General features: G+C 45.0%; 1 protein-coding gene across 1 annotated transcript; it reads right to left on the bottom strand.

Moving 5' to 3' along the window:
- Positions 1–1,725: 1,725 nt before the first annotated feature.
- Positions 1,726–3,069, bottom strand: RASSF10 (Ras association domain family member 10; the record flags this gene model as incomplete). Its single annotated transcript, XM_082058302.1, has 1 exon — positions 1,726–3,069. One exon carries the CDS (start codon positions 3,067–3,069, stop codon positions 1,726–1,728), a length of 1,344 nt encoding a protein of 447 aa, XP_081914428.1.
- Positions 3,070–16,450: the final 13,381 nt, after the last annotated feature.

The following is a 16,450-nucleotide window of genomic DNA, read 5'->3' as shown; positions in this document are numbered from 1 at the left end:
TAAAATATGAAAAACAATTATATGATCAGTGTTTAAAATAAACCAGTTTGTTATAACTGAGACCCATTCAGTGGAATAACATTTATCAAGAATGATAGCATAGAGGGAATTGTACAGCCTCAACAAATCCACAGACAGTATTTCTCTGATTGCTTTCAAACTGACAGGTTGCAGAGTCCATTCTTCTGTTGTCCAACAGAATTCCTACCAGCAAGAACACTGCAAAAGAGTGGAACTTGGTCTTTGGGTGAGGAAACTGAGGTTTTCATCAAAAATAAAGAACTGGTCTATTGATGTAGCCCTTTCTAATCGTTAAATGAAAACTTGGATAAATAGCCTTACATAAATAATCTCTGAAGTTTCAAAAAGTTCACACCATCCGCTGGACCTGACTAAACATTCTCTGGTCTCTCACTGCATCAACTGTTTCTGCAATACAAGAATCCTTAATGTCTCTTATTGTAAGAGCAGATCATGTATTTTCAGTAAGAGTTAAGCTGCAGAGGAAGATTTGGCAGTTAAATGAAATGCATGTTACAGCTGATGCCATATTTCTTTTTAATTGGAATAACTGAAAAGATTAAGCTGTAGTGCAGGTAGGGCTTGAGTCATGCTTTTATTGTTGTATCTCTTGGCCTGATATGAACTATATTATTAAAAACAGTAGTTCAAGCTGATTCTGTATTTTGTTTATCTACAACCAAGCTCAGCCAAATATCAGCTAGCCTAGTGAAAAAAAAAACAAAACACATTGTTGAAGGCTGTGTACATTCAGGCACCGCTAATCGCTTTCAATGACTGTCAAATGCATATTGATACTAATAGAGTTCTTAGTATGCCTTTAAACAAAGCACTCTTACCTATGCATAAGAAAAAGCACTATGCAGAGTTAATACATGTTAATCTGTATTTTGATTTAGTTTGCCCTCTTTTTTTAAAAAAAAAAAAAAAGTGATTTATCATCCCTTTTGGTTGCCAAAAGGAACGGCAGTACCTTTCAAAAGCTTGCGCCCTGGGAGATGCCAGTGTCAGGTTCAGTAGTATTGACACCTCTTTTCCTCCGTAGTTTTTAAATGACCAGCAGCTTTAGTCTCAGTGACTTTTTGTCTGTAAAGGAGCCAGGTGTATTTGTAAATGATAACCAGTATAACCCACGATCTGACTTTGCAGTGCTGAGGAACTGTTAAGGAGATAACTGATCTACCCTACGGAGCATGTGTCCTGGGGTTTTACTTGCAAAAAGATTACGCGAAGTAGCCTTCGTGGGGAACCGCAGGATTAAAAGGCCCAGCAAGAAAACCTTTGGAGGGCAGCAGGCGGCAGGATTTAAGGTGCGAGCAATCCCAGACGTGAATGAAACACAAGCACGCTGTGGGTTTCTCAGATAAAAGTACCGGCGAGCCAGCCTAAACGCTGCCCGTGGATGACTAGTTGGAACAAGTTTAAACTCAGCTTAAAGAGCTAAAATTACAGCGTTTCCTCTGTGTGCCTGCCTCTTCCACCGGGAGCTTCCTCGCCACCCCCCACCCGCCCGCACCGCACAGTCCCGCACCAGCCCCCGCCGAGCCCCGCACGGCGGAGATCCTGTGCCGCGCTGCCCGGCGGGCGATGGGGACCCCGGGCAGCGCCCTCGCCGGCCGTGCGCTGCCCGGTTTCGCTGCGAGCGGCCCCCTCGGAGCCCGCCCCCTGTCCCTGGCACTGCGGGGCCCGGCGGGGCGGGCGGCACTAGACGAGGGACTCGCAGACGGGCACCGAGTCCGAGTCCTGGCTGTGCATGGAGCTCAGCCCCGTGTCCGAGTCCTCGTCGTTGTCGGCGCGGTCCTTGCGCAGCGCCCGCGCCTGCTCCACCCAGCCGGCCGCGCTGCCCCCCGCCGCCGGCCGCCCCCCGCCCGCCGCCCCGCGCGGCTCCGCCGGCGCCTCCGCCACGTCCAGGGTGCCCAGCGTCTCCAGCAGCCGCTGCAGCTCCCGCTCCTTGTCCTCCCACGCCCGCTGCGTGTAGTCCAGGTCGGTTTTGATGGCCTCCAGGTCCGTGCTCAGCTTGAGGCCGATGTAGAGGCTGGTGCTCAGCTGGGTCTTGACCCGTTCGTGCTCCAGGTGCAGCTCGCCCTCGCCGCCGCCACTCAGCTCCGTGGTGTCGCAGTCCGCCTCGGCCAGGCCGGGCCCCGCCGCCAGCTCCAGCTCCTCCCGCCGTCGCTTCATCCAGCGCTCGTTGAGCTCCTCCTGGATCTCGGCGGCCAGGTGCTCCAGCAGCTCCTCCTGCTGCGCCCGCTGCTCCTGCAGCTGCAGCACCTCCTCGCACTTCCTCGCGTAGTCCTCCTCGGGGCGGCCGACGGAGGGCTGAGCCTCCCGGCCCGGCTCCGGCTCCCCGCTGCCCGTCCCCACCAGGTAGGTGTCCTGCACGTAGTTGACGCCGTGTCGCTTCATGCGGTCCAGGTGGATCTTGGCCTCGTACCTGTCGATCTCCCGGTCCAGCTCGCGGAGCCGCTGGATCTGCTGCCGGATGGTGTGATCCTGCGAGAGCACCAGGTGCACCAGCGTCTCCATCCTCTCCGCCGCCGAGGTCTCCCGGGCCAGCGGCTGCTGCCGCTTCTTGTTGATCTTGGCCAACTTGCGGAAGGCTTTTCTCACCACCCGCCGCTGCCGCTCCTGCGTGAGTGCCAGGCTGGCGCGGGCCGCCCCCAGGCCGTGGCCGGGGCGCTCCTTGCTGAGCACCACCCGCGCCTCAGCGCTGCGCGGCCCCGCGTTGGGCAGCGAGGCCTCGCTGCGCACCAACACGAAGCGCACGTTCTCTTGCTCGTCCCCCCACGCCACCCACAGCCGTAAGATCTTCGTCTTGTTGGGCAGGATCCGCTCGAAGCCGCGCCACTTCTCCACGATGCAGTAGGATTGCGGCGGCCCCGACAGCATCCCGCCGCCGGGCTCGGGCAGCGCCGGCCGCTGCCGCCGGTGGTGGCTGTCCTCCAGCAGCACCCGCACCACGTCCGAGCAGGTGGTCCGCCGGGAGAGCCCGGAGATCAGCTTCTCCTCCTGGCAGATCCACACCGAGATCTTCCGCTCCTCGGGCTCCATCGGAAGCGGTGGCGGGCGGGCGGGCGGCTGGGGCCGCCGGCTCAGGGCTGGCCGGACAGCCGCTCCATGGGGAGCGCTCAGGGGAGGCGCGGCGCCGCCCGCCCGCCCGGCTTCAGCGTGGCCGGGATGCCTCCCCGCCCGCGGCTCCCCGCCCGTGCGCTCCGCCGGCCGCTCCACCCCTTCCTGCCCGGTGCGCCGGGAGGGGCCCGGCCCGGTGCGGCGCGGAGCCCGGCGCGGCTCTCGCCCGCACTCTGCCGGGTCCCGCCGCCGCCGGGTTTTCCTCTCCCACCACGTGGGCGCCCTCCGCGGCTCCCGCCCCGGCCGGGCAGCGGCCCCCGGGCAGCGCCGCCCCGGCACTCCGCGCCGGGATCCGGCGGCGCGGAAACTTCAAGGCAGGTCGCCGCCGTCTCTGCGTCTTCCTCTCTGCCCTGCTGCCTCTGCCGCGAACGAGCGGCGTCGAGGGACCTTCCAAACTGCCGAGGGACAGGAGCGAATCCCGGAGCTTCAAAGTAAAAGCCAGAACTAGTGAGGAATTTCCAGTTTTAGTAAATCATCCGCCTGTAATTAGGAAATTCATGTTTGTAAAGCACTTCGCAGATGAAATATGCAAAGGACGAAAACGTCTGAGTGTTATTAAAATACTAGCTGAGCCAGATTTAATAGGAGCTTGCTGCATACTTTGATGACAACAGGATCGGTCTCCGAGTGCGGTTTAAAACGAGATGTAAGAAATGGCAATAAAACGCAGAGTTGTGGCACTGATTTTCACGGTGTGATTCCACTGCGAGGGTTCATGGGCTGATGCTTTTCCACATGGCTAGGAAGTAGTATAATGGTTAGAGGGGGTAAACCCTCTAAAGCCTGAAGGCTGATTTGTACTTTCCGGGGGATTTTTAGAGCCAATAAAATCGGTGTGCCATGTGGAGAGGGTTTTTGGCTGAATAAGGTTCATGTCCCAGTCAGCAGAACAGAATGGAGTTACAGTATTGTAGCTTAACTACTGTAATTTTGCTGTTTGAAACAGCGAGGTTGAGGCACAGAAAATAGTGAGTTAACAGTTCTGCAGCCTAACATCCTCTTTTCCCCTAAAGTGCACAGCCTCAGTGTGGGCAGCTGCTGCACTGGTTTCTCCTGTGTTTACATGGAAAGAATAGTCCTGGGGAGGAACACCTGCCTTCTGCCCTGGCTGGGTAAGGCAGCTGATTACCACAGTGGTTTCTGCCGTGCAGCCACCTGTCCCGTGAGGAAGTGGGCTGAGAGACCACTGAACGCCAGCATTCCTGGAGCTGAAGATGTCGCGGATCATGTGCCTGCTGCTAACGTCCCTTTCCTGTGTTATTGCAGGTTAAACGATTCCAAACCAAGGTGGCCACTGCATGTTGCAATAAGGGCACACAAGGCAGGGGTGCTGGTAACAGGCTGAATTTGCTTCCTGGCCACAGACACCTTATATTAAAGTTGGGTTTCCTTGTCCAACGGTAAAGTCCACCGCTGCTAATTTCAGTGGCAAGTAATTTTCCTCTCGTGATGTGTCAGAAGTGCTATATCGCCACTCTTCCTTTGGATGGATGGATGGAAGTGTTTCCTGATGGAAGGTTATTCCTGAGGTGTGCAGCCTTTTTAATCAGTGTGTTGATTGTGGCTAAAAGCATCATTCACTCCAGGGCAAACGAAGGAGGACCCATCAATGGCAAAATGTCCTTGACAAAGGTGGGTCATAAGGACTGTGGGACAAAGTCAACAGCTCATACTGCCCCAGAATGACAGGGTGTTGAACAGGAATGGGATGTGAGTCAGGACTGTACAATTCAGCTTTGCCTCTGAAATGCTCCAGATAAAAAAGCTCCAGGAGAGTAAGAAATGAAAAACCTTGTTGCTTTCATCAGGCTGGCAGAGACTTGGAAAGAAAGATCATTCCTTGTTTTTCTGCAGAATTGGGTGTAACAAAAGGGTTAATGAAGTAGTGAAAAATTGTCTCACTCCTTTAGTGGTGATTCCTTGCCTTTCCCATTTAGTTTTAATCTCATTTTACACGTGTTTCCTATGGGAATGTCTGTACCTACTTTGTTCTGGCAAAGAACAAGACAGGAAGAGCAGGGTGTGATGTGAAGACACATCTTACACTCCCCACAGGTCAAGCTGCTCCAACTAGTTTGACTGCCTGTATCTATCCAGCATCCAAGCCTGGCTTTGTGCGATGAAATTGGAAGGTGATCATTCCATCTTTCCTTGACCACATCTCTGTGCGGAATACTGGCTCTGCCTCTCCTGTGGAGCCCCCAAGGCAGCATTGCCAGAGAGAGAACGAAGATGATGGCAGTTTGGTTGGAGGAAGTAAGATTAAGCAGACTTTGGTAGGATAAGCCTATCAGATGAGTATGTATATAATCTGTGGTTTAAAAGCTGGCATTAGAAATGTACATTGTTAGATTCCAAGTTTAGCCCTTGGGAATTTTGCTTCAGGCTGTCTGCTGACTCAGGAAAATGTCACCAAACCTTCAGAAGTTTCAGCTTAAGCACATATAGCAAAGTTCGGGCCCTGCCATTTGGAATCCCAAAAGGCAACTGAATGCAGGCAACCCATTGCCTTTCCTCCAAGGATCTCAAAGCATTCTACAGAGGAAGGTAGTGTTATGATCTCATTTTTACAGATGACAGTGCCACAGCATAAAGCAGTCAAGTGCCTCACCTAAGGTTATATAGCAGGGCAGTAGCAATGTCACAAAACAAATCAGGTTCCTTCACTCTGGCGCCATTAGTCACTGAATTTGACTGTCTAGTGCTCTGCCTCCTTCCTCTCCTTCTAATCATTCTATGAGAAAGGGAGATGAGGAAATATTCATTAGTTCTATAAAAACAGATGATGATAAAATAAAAGTGCAAACTCAGCAGACAGTATTTTCTACATCTCCAGTGAGGCAATAGGAGGTAATGGCACATAAGCTACTTCAGGCATCTCCTGCCTGGCCAAGTCAAATCTGCTCCTTCAGTTGGCTGTGCCTGCAGACCTGCAAGCCTCATCAGTGGCGTGCAGAGAGACTGTGCCATTGAAATACCAAACTAGAGGGCAGGACAGCTGTTCTTCACTCCCTTCCCCATAGAGCAGTGATCCGTGAGGTCTTCTATACTTTCTGAAACAAGCATATTGCACAATTTAAAACTTAAAATGGAATAAACATAATCTTCTGTAATCCAGAGGCTGCTTCAATGCTGCTGTATCAATGCATGGCTGTCAGCAGGCTGTGCTTCTAAAGCGCAAGCTTCCTTGCAGAATACTATCCAGAACATCACTGTGTGGCATGTATTTCTTTGATTTGTTTTACTATTTGCAAAAATTCAGAGTTGATGAAATTCTTAACAGGTGCCTAACATCCAAAAGGATATTTATGAGCTTAACATTTTATTAATAGGTTGTATTGTTAAGTCCAAGCCCAGGTGTAGGCTAGTTTAATTTCTACCCGCTGCAGAAGAATTATAAGGCTGAGTGATGGGAAATTAGCCATATTGTGGCATTTCACATGAAGTTCTTTTTCTTCCTCCCTTTTCATTGAGGTGCGCAAGTAAATTACCAAGTCTTTTGTGATAAGAACAGCATTTCCCATTGTAGCATTCGATAGTGAGATGTGTGTTTCTTTTATTTTTTTTCTAAGCTGAGCTACCAGAATGAAATTGCATCCCTGATATCTTTAATAAATAAAACAATGCAAGACTTTATCTTGAATGCTTTGAATCTAAAAAAAAAAAAAAAAAAAATTATTTCCTGCTTCCATAATTCATATAACAGGAAAGTGGGAGAAGTCTTAGAAAATGGTATTTGAGACACAGAATTAATTTCTTTCAAAAGCATTTAAATGGAAGAAGTGTAGGGATTCAGATTCAGGGTATTTTTCTTCTTTTATTTTTTTCCACAATGACGTTGCTTTTACTTTTTAGATCACTCTCAGGACAATTTATTTATTTTTCCTGAGGTTACTGTTCAAAAGGATACAGTCTTAATTGAGATGAAGAAAGGCAGGCTGCAACTGGTAATCTATTGAGCCATCACTGTCTGGAGAAGTTGTTCTTTGTTGTGATGCTGAATACCAAAGCTGCTTTCCCATCTCCTCCTGTGTTCCTGTTGATCTTATTTTGTGAAGGTTTAGCTGTTGGTCCATTATATTTGTTGCCTTCTAACATTTTGTCTCAACAAACATGATGAAGTCCTAGGACACAATCTGTCTGTAAATATTACAGGCTTCTGCAATGCTTGCTTACCTTTACAGATATACAAATAGTGGAAGAGGCTCCTTGAGCTTACAAGTCACTCTCTCATGGATGCTTTTTTCTTTTGTACCTAGTTTTTCCTGAAAGTATAAAGCTGAATAACCAAATCATGTTGGGAATAACCAAATCATCCTTAGTTAGCATGCACAGAATGAAGTGCTTGAAAAACTGCCTATTAGCAGGAGTATCCAGACTTTAGTCAAAACAGTTTGTAGACTTAGACTTTCATTTGAAATAAAGCTGTAGTGTTTTTATCTGAACAGCTTTAGACATGACATAAAACTTCTTAATTTCACATTTTCTGTTGAAGCCACTGAAGGAATTGCCACTTTTGAAAAACACGAAGAAAGTAAGAAGAGTAATGAACCCTTGATCTGCTTCTGTAAGCTACAAGCTCTGTGAACTCTTGATCTGCTTCCTTTTGTTTCTTGCATCTGATGTGTACTGTCTTGCTTCTCAATGCCCCTGTGCAACCAGTACAGTTGACATGTACAATCTGAAGTAGTTCTTTTCTTCATGTCGCTGGTGATATTCACATGCTTCTGTGATCCACTTGGGAAGACTGTGGCGTGGTCTGTTTGAATAATAGCTGCTGATGCTGGGTTATGCTGCTTTGACTACTTTATCCAACAGCTTTTTTTAATGTTCACACACCCATACTACAAATGGATATGTCAGGAATAAACCATCTTCCAGTGAAATCAGTCAGGGCTGCATGGGTACATCCCTCTGCAGTGCTTTGAAAATGCAAGTATGTCTATGGAATACCATTAAAGAAAATTATTATGATGGATATTTATATTACAGTACAGCCTGGAAATCCTGATGTGCTAGATGTAATGTAAATGCATGGGAGGAGACTGTCCCTGCCCTGAGGGCTTAACCAATGTCATGCAGCAGTTAGGGGCGCAGCAAAGATCAGTCCTATGAGTACCAATTTCCAACTTCTCCTCTTTGAACCAAGTCTTTAACAACTTGGTTCTGTTTGTTTGTTATGTGCCTATGACTCTTCAGACGGAAAATAATCCCTCTCCCTTTATGCTTTATGTTTCAGATTTTCTTTTCTTACTGAACACTCTTTAGCATAAATGAAGAAGAACACAAATAATTGAACAGAGCAGAAAACTTTTTTCCTTACAATGTGCGTAATAGACATACAAAACTTTTTGATTCTGAGCAAGTAAGTGGAGATTCAGTAGTACGCTTCGGGAGAAAATATGAGAAAGATCAGACTCAAATGACGGCTATAACCTTCTTTCTCCAAGAAATGTTAAATGTATTTGAAAATGGTTTAGTACTACTCTCATAGCTTAGTTTTAGCCTGAATACTCAGTCCTTATTGATCAAAAAAAGGAATCAAGAATTAGGTATAGTCACGTTCCTTTCCTCAGCAGACATCCTCAGTGCAAATATGACAATTTTAATAATTTAACACTTGTAGCTTCTTTGCTTTTCTATTAAACAGTTCTCATATCCCTTGAGAAAATGTCTGAAGCTCTTACAGTGATTGTTTCTTTAGTTTTGACCATTAAGCTCAAAATAGATGTACTAGGCCATTCATTATCTTACTGAGATTTATCAGGAAGGCTTTTAACTATTTTAGGGCCAAAATATTCTTGCTGTGGTTTTATTTGTTTTCTTTTTTGTTTGGTTGATTTGGGTTTGTGGGGTTGCTTGTTTGTTTTTGGTTGGGTTTTTTTGTGTTTGGTGTTTTGTTTTGTTTTTTCCCTACTAATTTGTGAATATCTATTCAAATATATCTTCTTTCTGAATGGCCTCGGTAACACAGATGATAAAGTTTCCCAGAGAGGCACTCAGGTGACCTCTTTTGCAGGTCGGTTTTATGTGCGTGGAAAGGGCTTGAGCTTTTTGGCCATAAGGGAGTGATGGTTGATGAAAAGTTCTCCTGTTATTTTTCTGTACAGACCAGGTAGAGGAGCTGGTCTCTGTCTACTGGGATCAATGACAAAACTCTTGACAGGTCTTGCTGGGAGCCGGCCCTGGAGTGCTGATAGCTGGCAATGTTAGTTAGCCAAGAAGCAAACATCTGTTTTCAGGCTGGGAATGTGAGTACTACAGTTCCTCAACATAACTGCAGTGAGGAGAGAGGCCCCGGATCAACCTTGGCATTGCGTTTTGGCAAGCACGTCTGGCTCGCGTGTGCTCACAGGTATGCTGTATGCACTACAGTTCTGTCAGGCAATTCTTGCAGGTACAAAGACAGGGTTTGAATTTAATTGTATATTATTTGAGCTGGAGAACAGCTGGTGACGTATATTCCTGTCTGTGACTATGAAGAGTCTATTCTCATTCCACCACCCTACAAACACGTTCACTCAGAAATTTGTAAGAAACAGAAGTTTTGTGTGCAAATGTAGGCACTGTATATGGATCTCTTTCATGTTTAGATTTAGTGACATCCTTTTCTCCAGAGAAATACATTGCAGGGAGCTTTCTAAAAGTGTCAGAAACTACCCTGAAGTGAGAGATGGTAAAATCATGATGTATTATTGCAATAAGATGTTCTGACAGATTCGAATGAGCACAAAGGAATTCTCTGTGTTGGAATGAACAGAACTTCCAGTATTTCCAGTATTACTATGATATCATTTGATTTTGAAATCTGTTCTACAAATGTACTTAACAGGCAAGCTGTTTTACGTGTTATGTTTGTATGATCAATACTTGATTTCAGCTTTTATAGCACAGACTTACATTCAGATAAGTGTTTAAAAATGTAGCTATAAATCCATACGTAAGAAGTGTAATTTATTTTTCAAGTACAATGAAATCCTTACTGAATTAAGACAGTGAGATTATTATGTTCTCCAGCCTCATTCTGTCCATTTGTGATCTTTCTAACTCTTTGCAGAAAACATTCCCAAAGCCTTGCTTCTAAACTTTTGTTATTATTACCTCAAGACACTTGTATCTTTGACCCATTTCTAAACACTTTTCTTTTGTGTTCTTGGTAGATTACCACAACAGAAGCCTTTGTGAGTTGTTCAAGTGAGTAAATGAAATGCATAGATGAATAAGGATGCTTTACAAATTATTTCAACAAAAGATAATGCAAAAGGTCTTAAAGAGAATATGAAGCTGGATATAGACTGTGTATATTAATGTGGCCCCCGACCTCATTCTGACATTAACAGTGGCAGCCAGAAAACTCTTTAGAAAGCAAGATGATTTCAATGATGCTGTGTTCTTTCCCTTGAGCAGATAAGTCCTGGATGGGTTCCATGGATGGAAAATAAAATGAAATACAAAGCTGCTGGAAAAATGTGAGTGGTAACATGTGATGTGAGAAAGGAACCTAGGTTAAGGTAATGTGGAAAAAGCCCTGGAGTTGGGTGCACGCAGCAGGGAAACAGGGTGTGTTATTCTTTGAACCATGGCTTTCCTGAGAGTCTCAGGAAGATGGTGTGATCTAAGGAAATGCTTAGTTTCCCTCAGGATGGCCCAGCACAGGCCTGAAAAATAACACTATAGGAGACACCCCAATTATTTAGCACTTGTTACACTGCTATAAAAAAAAAATAAATCAGGGGATGTCAAGAAAATCAGTCAGATCTGGCAGTTTCTAGAGTTTGATTTTAAAGGAAGTGACAACAACATTGATAAAAACGAGAATCGACAGAGCATTGTAAAATATAGTGAATGATTCTGGCAGAAACGGGGACTGTACCTAGAGCCTGCGTCTGTGTAGTGGCAACCAAGTTTTTAGAAGACCTAAATCCTTCACAAAACCATGCAGGTAATACATGTAACAAGTAAAAAGACTGGTTATTAATGTGACTGCCCTTCTGTATAACGCTGTGCTTTTTGCACAAGAGAATTTTCAGGTTAGCTTGCAAATGGACAACTGTATTAAAAGTGAGGTTTTATCTGCCTCATTTGCTTGTCACTCAGGAAAGACTGATACTCCATCTGTCATCAGCTCTGCCTGCTGCAGTGGGCTGCTGCATTGTAGTTCTCTTGTTATGTAAAGAACCTCCAGTCTTATCCTTTACTTTATGAACAATTCTCTGGGAGTCTCATGGGGCTTCTGGGGTGGGTGTATGTTCTGCTGGCAGCTGATTACTCTGGATGCCTTGCGTGTACTTCTGCTGAGTGCTTGTAAAGTCGGTTGTCAAAAGATGATGATCCGGTGGGGAAAATAACACCAGCAGGCCACATTTACAGTGCTTCCTGTTGACTGGCCATTAATGACTGGAGTCATTATTTTTTAATGATTTTATATTTACCAGCTGAAAACTCTGCTGTTGTAACGGAGCATATATGTTTTACATCTAGTGAGGGCTTAAGACTTATGTATCACTAATTAATACATATAAAAGTTAATTTGAGTGGTTTTTATATGCAGAAAACAAATGAGTCTGTTACTTCTACTAGGAATATTCATCATAAATCAGATTTTTAGTAGCTTAAAGTCAATTAACTTCTTAAAGCTATGATGTCTTACATCAGCTTGCAATTTGGTCCAGACACCATTTTGAAGCTGCGTTACCTACAGTTTGTTGTTGTTGTTGTGATTCGTGGCAACCTTTGAATCCTATGTACTTTGTTTTAGCAAGGAAACTTAACTTGATTTCATTTATCATGATAAAATGCACTTTTAACTCCAAAGCATTGTCAACTACTTGTTTTTAATTAGGAGGCACTGTATAAACTGATACTATTTGAACAGAAAAAAAAAATCTTAACTATGGATTTTAAATCCCACATTGTTATGACAAGTCCTCTATTCTTTTCAATCTTTTATTCCTCCAATTCATTTCTGCCTGTACCAGCATCAGTCATTGGTTTTGGCAATGTTTCTTAACACAGACATGAGGAAAGAAAGACAATCTTTGATCATGAAAAGTTAAGTGACTTTTCTCCATCTCCAGTTTTAACACTCTTGACAGCTTGAGGTCTATTCTTCCAAAGGAACTTGTCAGTATTCAATGTACTACCCAGAGAAACAGCCTCAGAGTTGTCAAGTTGCTTACTGCTTATAGCTCTGTGCTTTGGGTATCCAGTGCTTCTTGGCCACTGCTATGCGTGATCTAGCTCCACTGAACCAGTCCTAATCTGGACTATGAAAGGTGCTGTATAAGAATAACAAAGCAAACTAATCAATTAAAAAAAAAAAGAGAAAATTGAACCCATCACTGCTTTTTTGGGGGGGTTGTCTGGTTTTGTTTGTTTGTTTTTAAAAAGGGAAAAAAAGGAGAAAAGGAGGACAGGAAGGGAAGCCTCACATATTTGGCAGAAAGCCTGACATTAGTAGCATAGAAGCAGTGTCAGGAGTGAAAAATAGACCTTATTGAAAATCCCAGGAGAATTACCTTCAGAATAAGTGAAGGTTTGATCCAGAGAGACCTTGGGTTGCTGCCACAGGCTTCAAGGGAAGCTGGAGATGCTCAAAGCTATATGGCACGATCCTCCAGTCTTCATAGCCTAAGAGTTCAGGTCTCATATTTCGCTTATTAGAATACATGCTTACTCATACTGCAGCCCAAGTTAGTGATATGAAGCCTTTGGGCTAAAAGTTGAAAGGAAGCTGCAATCCTGTATCGGGTTATTTGACAGTGATGTTCTTAAAATACACCAGACTAAATCCTGAGAAGTGGAGCCTACCTCTGCAGCTCAGTGCCGTGGTGTAAATCAACAATCAGTGTGATAGAATGTCTAGATACCCACCAGGCTCTCACCATCTTTAATGAGAGCATATTTGTACAAAAACTTCTAATCCAGGGATTGAAATGAAACCTGAGTGCAGAATTTGTGGAGTGATTTCCCCAAACTTTCTGATTTATGTAGTTTCCTTTATTCATAGTGCTAATCACGGTTTCCAAATGGCGGGTTGGAGGCCTTCAGGTCAACAGAGCTCTAGAAAGGTCACAGCCTGGGCCATGGTCCTGTCAGGCTGGTTACTGTGTAGGCACAGAGTTAAGAGACGTATACCCTTTAGGGAACAGGACTAGTTAAAGGTGTGCTGGGGGAAGAGAGCAACTATGCTTCTGTTTTACAGAGGGAGAACAAGGATACAGAAACAGACCAAGCATGTTTGAAAGTGTACTGGCTCTGGACTTCTAAGTCTCACTTGTGCCTTCAAAAGCCAGCTTTTCAGTGGTGGCCTTGCCTGAGTTGAGGGGTGTTAAGCTGGCAGCCCCAGCCCCATGCACAGAGGGTCTGCTTTGTGCCCTGAAGCCGGAGGTGCCATCACCTTCCCTGCTGTTGCCCTCACTGCACCGCTGCCAGCCGTGACAGCCTGCTGTGGGCCAGCTAATGACAAGGCAGGGACTCCCACAACTGTTCCGTTGGGGCCTGTCGCCCTTTAGCTGCCCATCGCCACACTGCCCTGTCACCTCCCATAGCCGATGCGCAGCCATTGCCCAGCCTGCAGCCAGGTGTGGCTGGATGCGTTTGAAACCTGAGCTGCTTTGATGAGCAGAGGGTGGTGTGAGCAGGATGCAGGATGAATATGGATGTGTAATGGAATTGACTTGAATTCTCTCTAGCATTATTTGGCTCCGTCCTCTCTTTTCCTTTTCAATCAGTACAGCAGAAAATTCTTTTGAAGGGAGATAATTTTACAAAGCGCTGAGTTCAGTGTTCCAGAGCCTCTGGCATTCAGCAGGAGACTTGCATGCTTTTAATCTGTCTCCTGTGTTCCTATATTAAAGGAAATGTTTTCAAAGTGATTTGAGCAAGTTACTTGTATGAAACCTGTTAACAAATAATAGGATATATGTGTGTAACTGTTATTTTGCTTTCAAAGTTTGCCCTTGGGAGCATAAGAGATTTCTCATTGCTAGAAATACTTCTTTTTTTCTTAAAAAAAAAAAAAGGTTCTTGTATGTGATTTTTCATTCCTGTCTCTCTTCTGCTGGCTTTAATCATGCAAACCTCCCACCAAGGTCAAGGGGAGTTCTGGCTGATTTACAGACTACAGGAACTAGAAAGTTGATTCAGATTTAGTAACTGTCTCTATAGGACTGAGGGACACAGTGGAGGCAAGACGCAAATCTCAAATCAAGGAACCTCCTCAACCATGTTCCCTTCACTAATGTTATAGCCCTTGAGAGAGAAGATCCCCACTATTTGAAGGGAGAATTCTTTAAGAGATCCTGCCCACTTGCAGCTTTTTCCTGTCAAAGAGCTGATCTTGTAAACCATGTGTTTGGGCTGGTGAACACTCCTGTGTCCCAGTGGTTTGGAGAATGCTGAAATCATTTAAGTCCCACAGGCAGTCTTGATAGGCTGTAGCCAAGGTGAAAAGTGTATCATAAGTATGCATGTACGATGTGACTTTTTCCTATTTCAGTTTTGCTAAGAAATTGGGACTTCTTCAACATTTTATGTCTACTGAAAATAGACAAAATTGCAGCTATGGCAAATTTTAAAACCAACTGTGGAACAGCATCTATCCACATGGTGTGTTGTGGCAAACCCAAAGTAATATCTCTTCCACAGAAAGGTCAGCCAGCTCCTGTTGCTGAGGAGCAGCTGACATGCACTGATTTGTTCCCATATGAAGCAGCAGTTCACAGCTTCCATGGTCTGCAGTGTCCACGACAACACTAGTATCTGCATTTCCAGCTGAGAATACAGGGCATGAGTGGGAGAGGAAAGAGAAAAATGGAGTGGAGTAGTGTGGGCAGTGTGAATTTTGAGAGAAAAGAATTCCTGGCTTGGAATATTAAGTAAAGTGAGAAACACAAGGATCTTGGTATGTAGCACGAGGTAAGAAGTAAGAAAATGTGGGAAGGTGGTGCACAGGGAGCAGCAGTTGTAAGTGGTGGAGACCAGATGATAAGTGATGGGACAGTCATGGAGCAGCAGCATTATTTGTGTCCATAAAGAGTAGCACCCACCAGCAGACTACTGGAAAACAACATGTCACTATTAGTTTTCATTTATCATTACTTCCCATCAAGAGTACTTGAGCAAAAATACCTTTTGTGGTGACTCTGCTGTTTTGCTCTGCAAAGTCTGAAGAGTCAGTCTCTTGAGCTGACATCTGTCATAGATTGAATAACTCCAGCGTGGTACTTGAAACCCTGATCTTCTGTGTTTGTTTTTGGGATGAAATGCCTGAGAAGTTTTTGTGTAGTTAAAGCTTTTAGCTAAGACTTTAGAGATATTCAGTACTTAGCAGGATCTCATTTGTTCTCTACAGCAGAAATGTGCAGGGCTATGGACAATCTTAAAGCACTGTAAATTTTGAGTCCTCTTTAATTTCCTTAAGTTGGTGGAAACCTCTGTAGAGATACAGTAACAGGGAGCAAGAGAGATCAAGTGGGGCGCAGAATGTGTTTGCTATTTTGCCTTACTCTTCTGTTCTGAGAAACTCCCTCTGCTTCCCTTACCTGTCCGTACTTAGTGTGCTCTGCTCTAGGCTTGTCTCATGATACGGCAGGAGAGGCTGCGGTCAGAGATTTGGCTGTATCGAGAGCAACGTGACAGAGCTTAGAGGAGTTGTGTATGTGAAAGAAGTGGCCATTGAGGGAACAAATGGTTTGCTGTCTGCTCAGCACAATGTGATGCTTCTGTGATTTTGGTATCATAACAATAACAGAAAAGTGAAGGGTCCACAAAGAAAAACAAACAAACAAACAAAAAGCCAACAACAACAACCAAAAAAAATGGGGGGTGGGGGGGGAAGGGGTATTGCTAATAACATCACTCCTTGGGAATTCAGACTCTGGGTTTTTGCTGAGTGGCGTGTGTGCACTGTTGTTTAACTACTTTTGCATGACTTGTTTGACCTTTCCAGTTGGATTTGCCCAAACACATCTCTAGTGATAAAAGGTGGCAATGTTACTTACCAGTTCTCTGTCCTGGAAAGAAAAGCCCACTGCTGATTTTCTTACTACACATTCCAACAGTACCTCTGCTACCACTTTATTTTGTGTAGAAGTGATTTTTCTGCAAGTCTTTCCCATCATTAGAGCTCCTTCTAATTTGAAGAGCTGTTCACACTGGTTGGGCTAAGATTCAGGTCCACAGTGAAGTAACAGATTCTCCTTCCTAATGGGTATGGAGGAGGAGGATTTCCCCTTTCCTCCCTTCTACTCTGATCGACCTGGCACCTTCATCCCACCTTACCCTGCTCTGCATTGTTCAT

This window comes from Streptopelia decaocto, assembly GCF_964273445.1.
Source record: "Streptopelia decaocto genome assembly, chromosome: 7".
In the NCBI taxonomy this organism is placed as follows: domain Eukaryota; kingdom Metazoa; phylum Chordata; class Aves; order Columbiformes; family Columbidae; genus Streptopelia; species Streptopelia decaocto.
The sequence above is the reverse complement of the archived record's forward strand: the minus strand, read 5'-3'. Positions and strand labels throughout refer to the sequence as shown.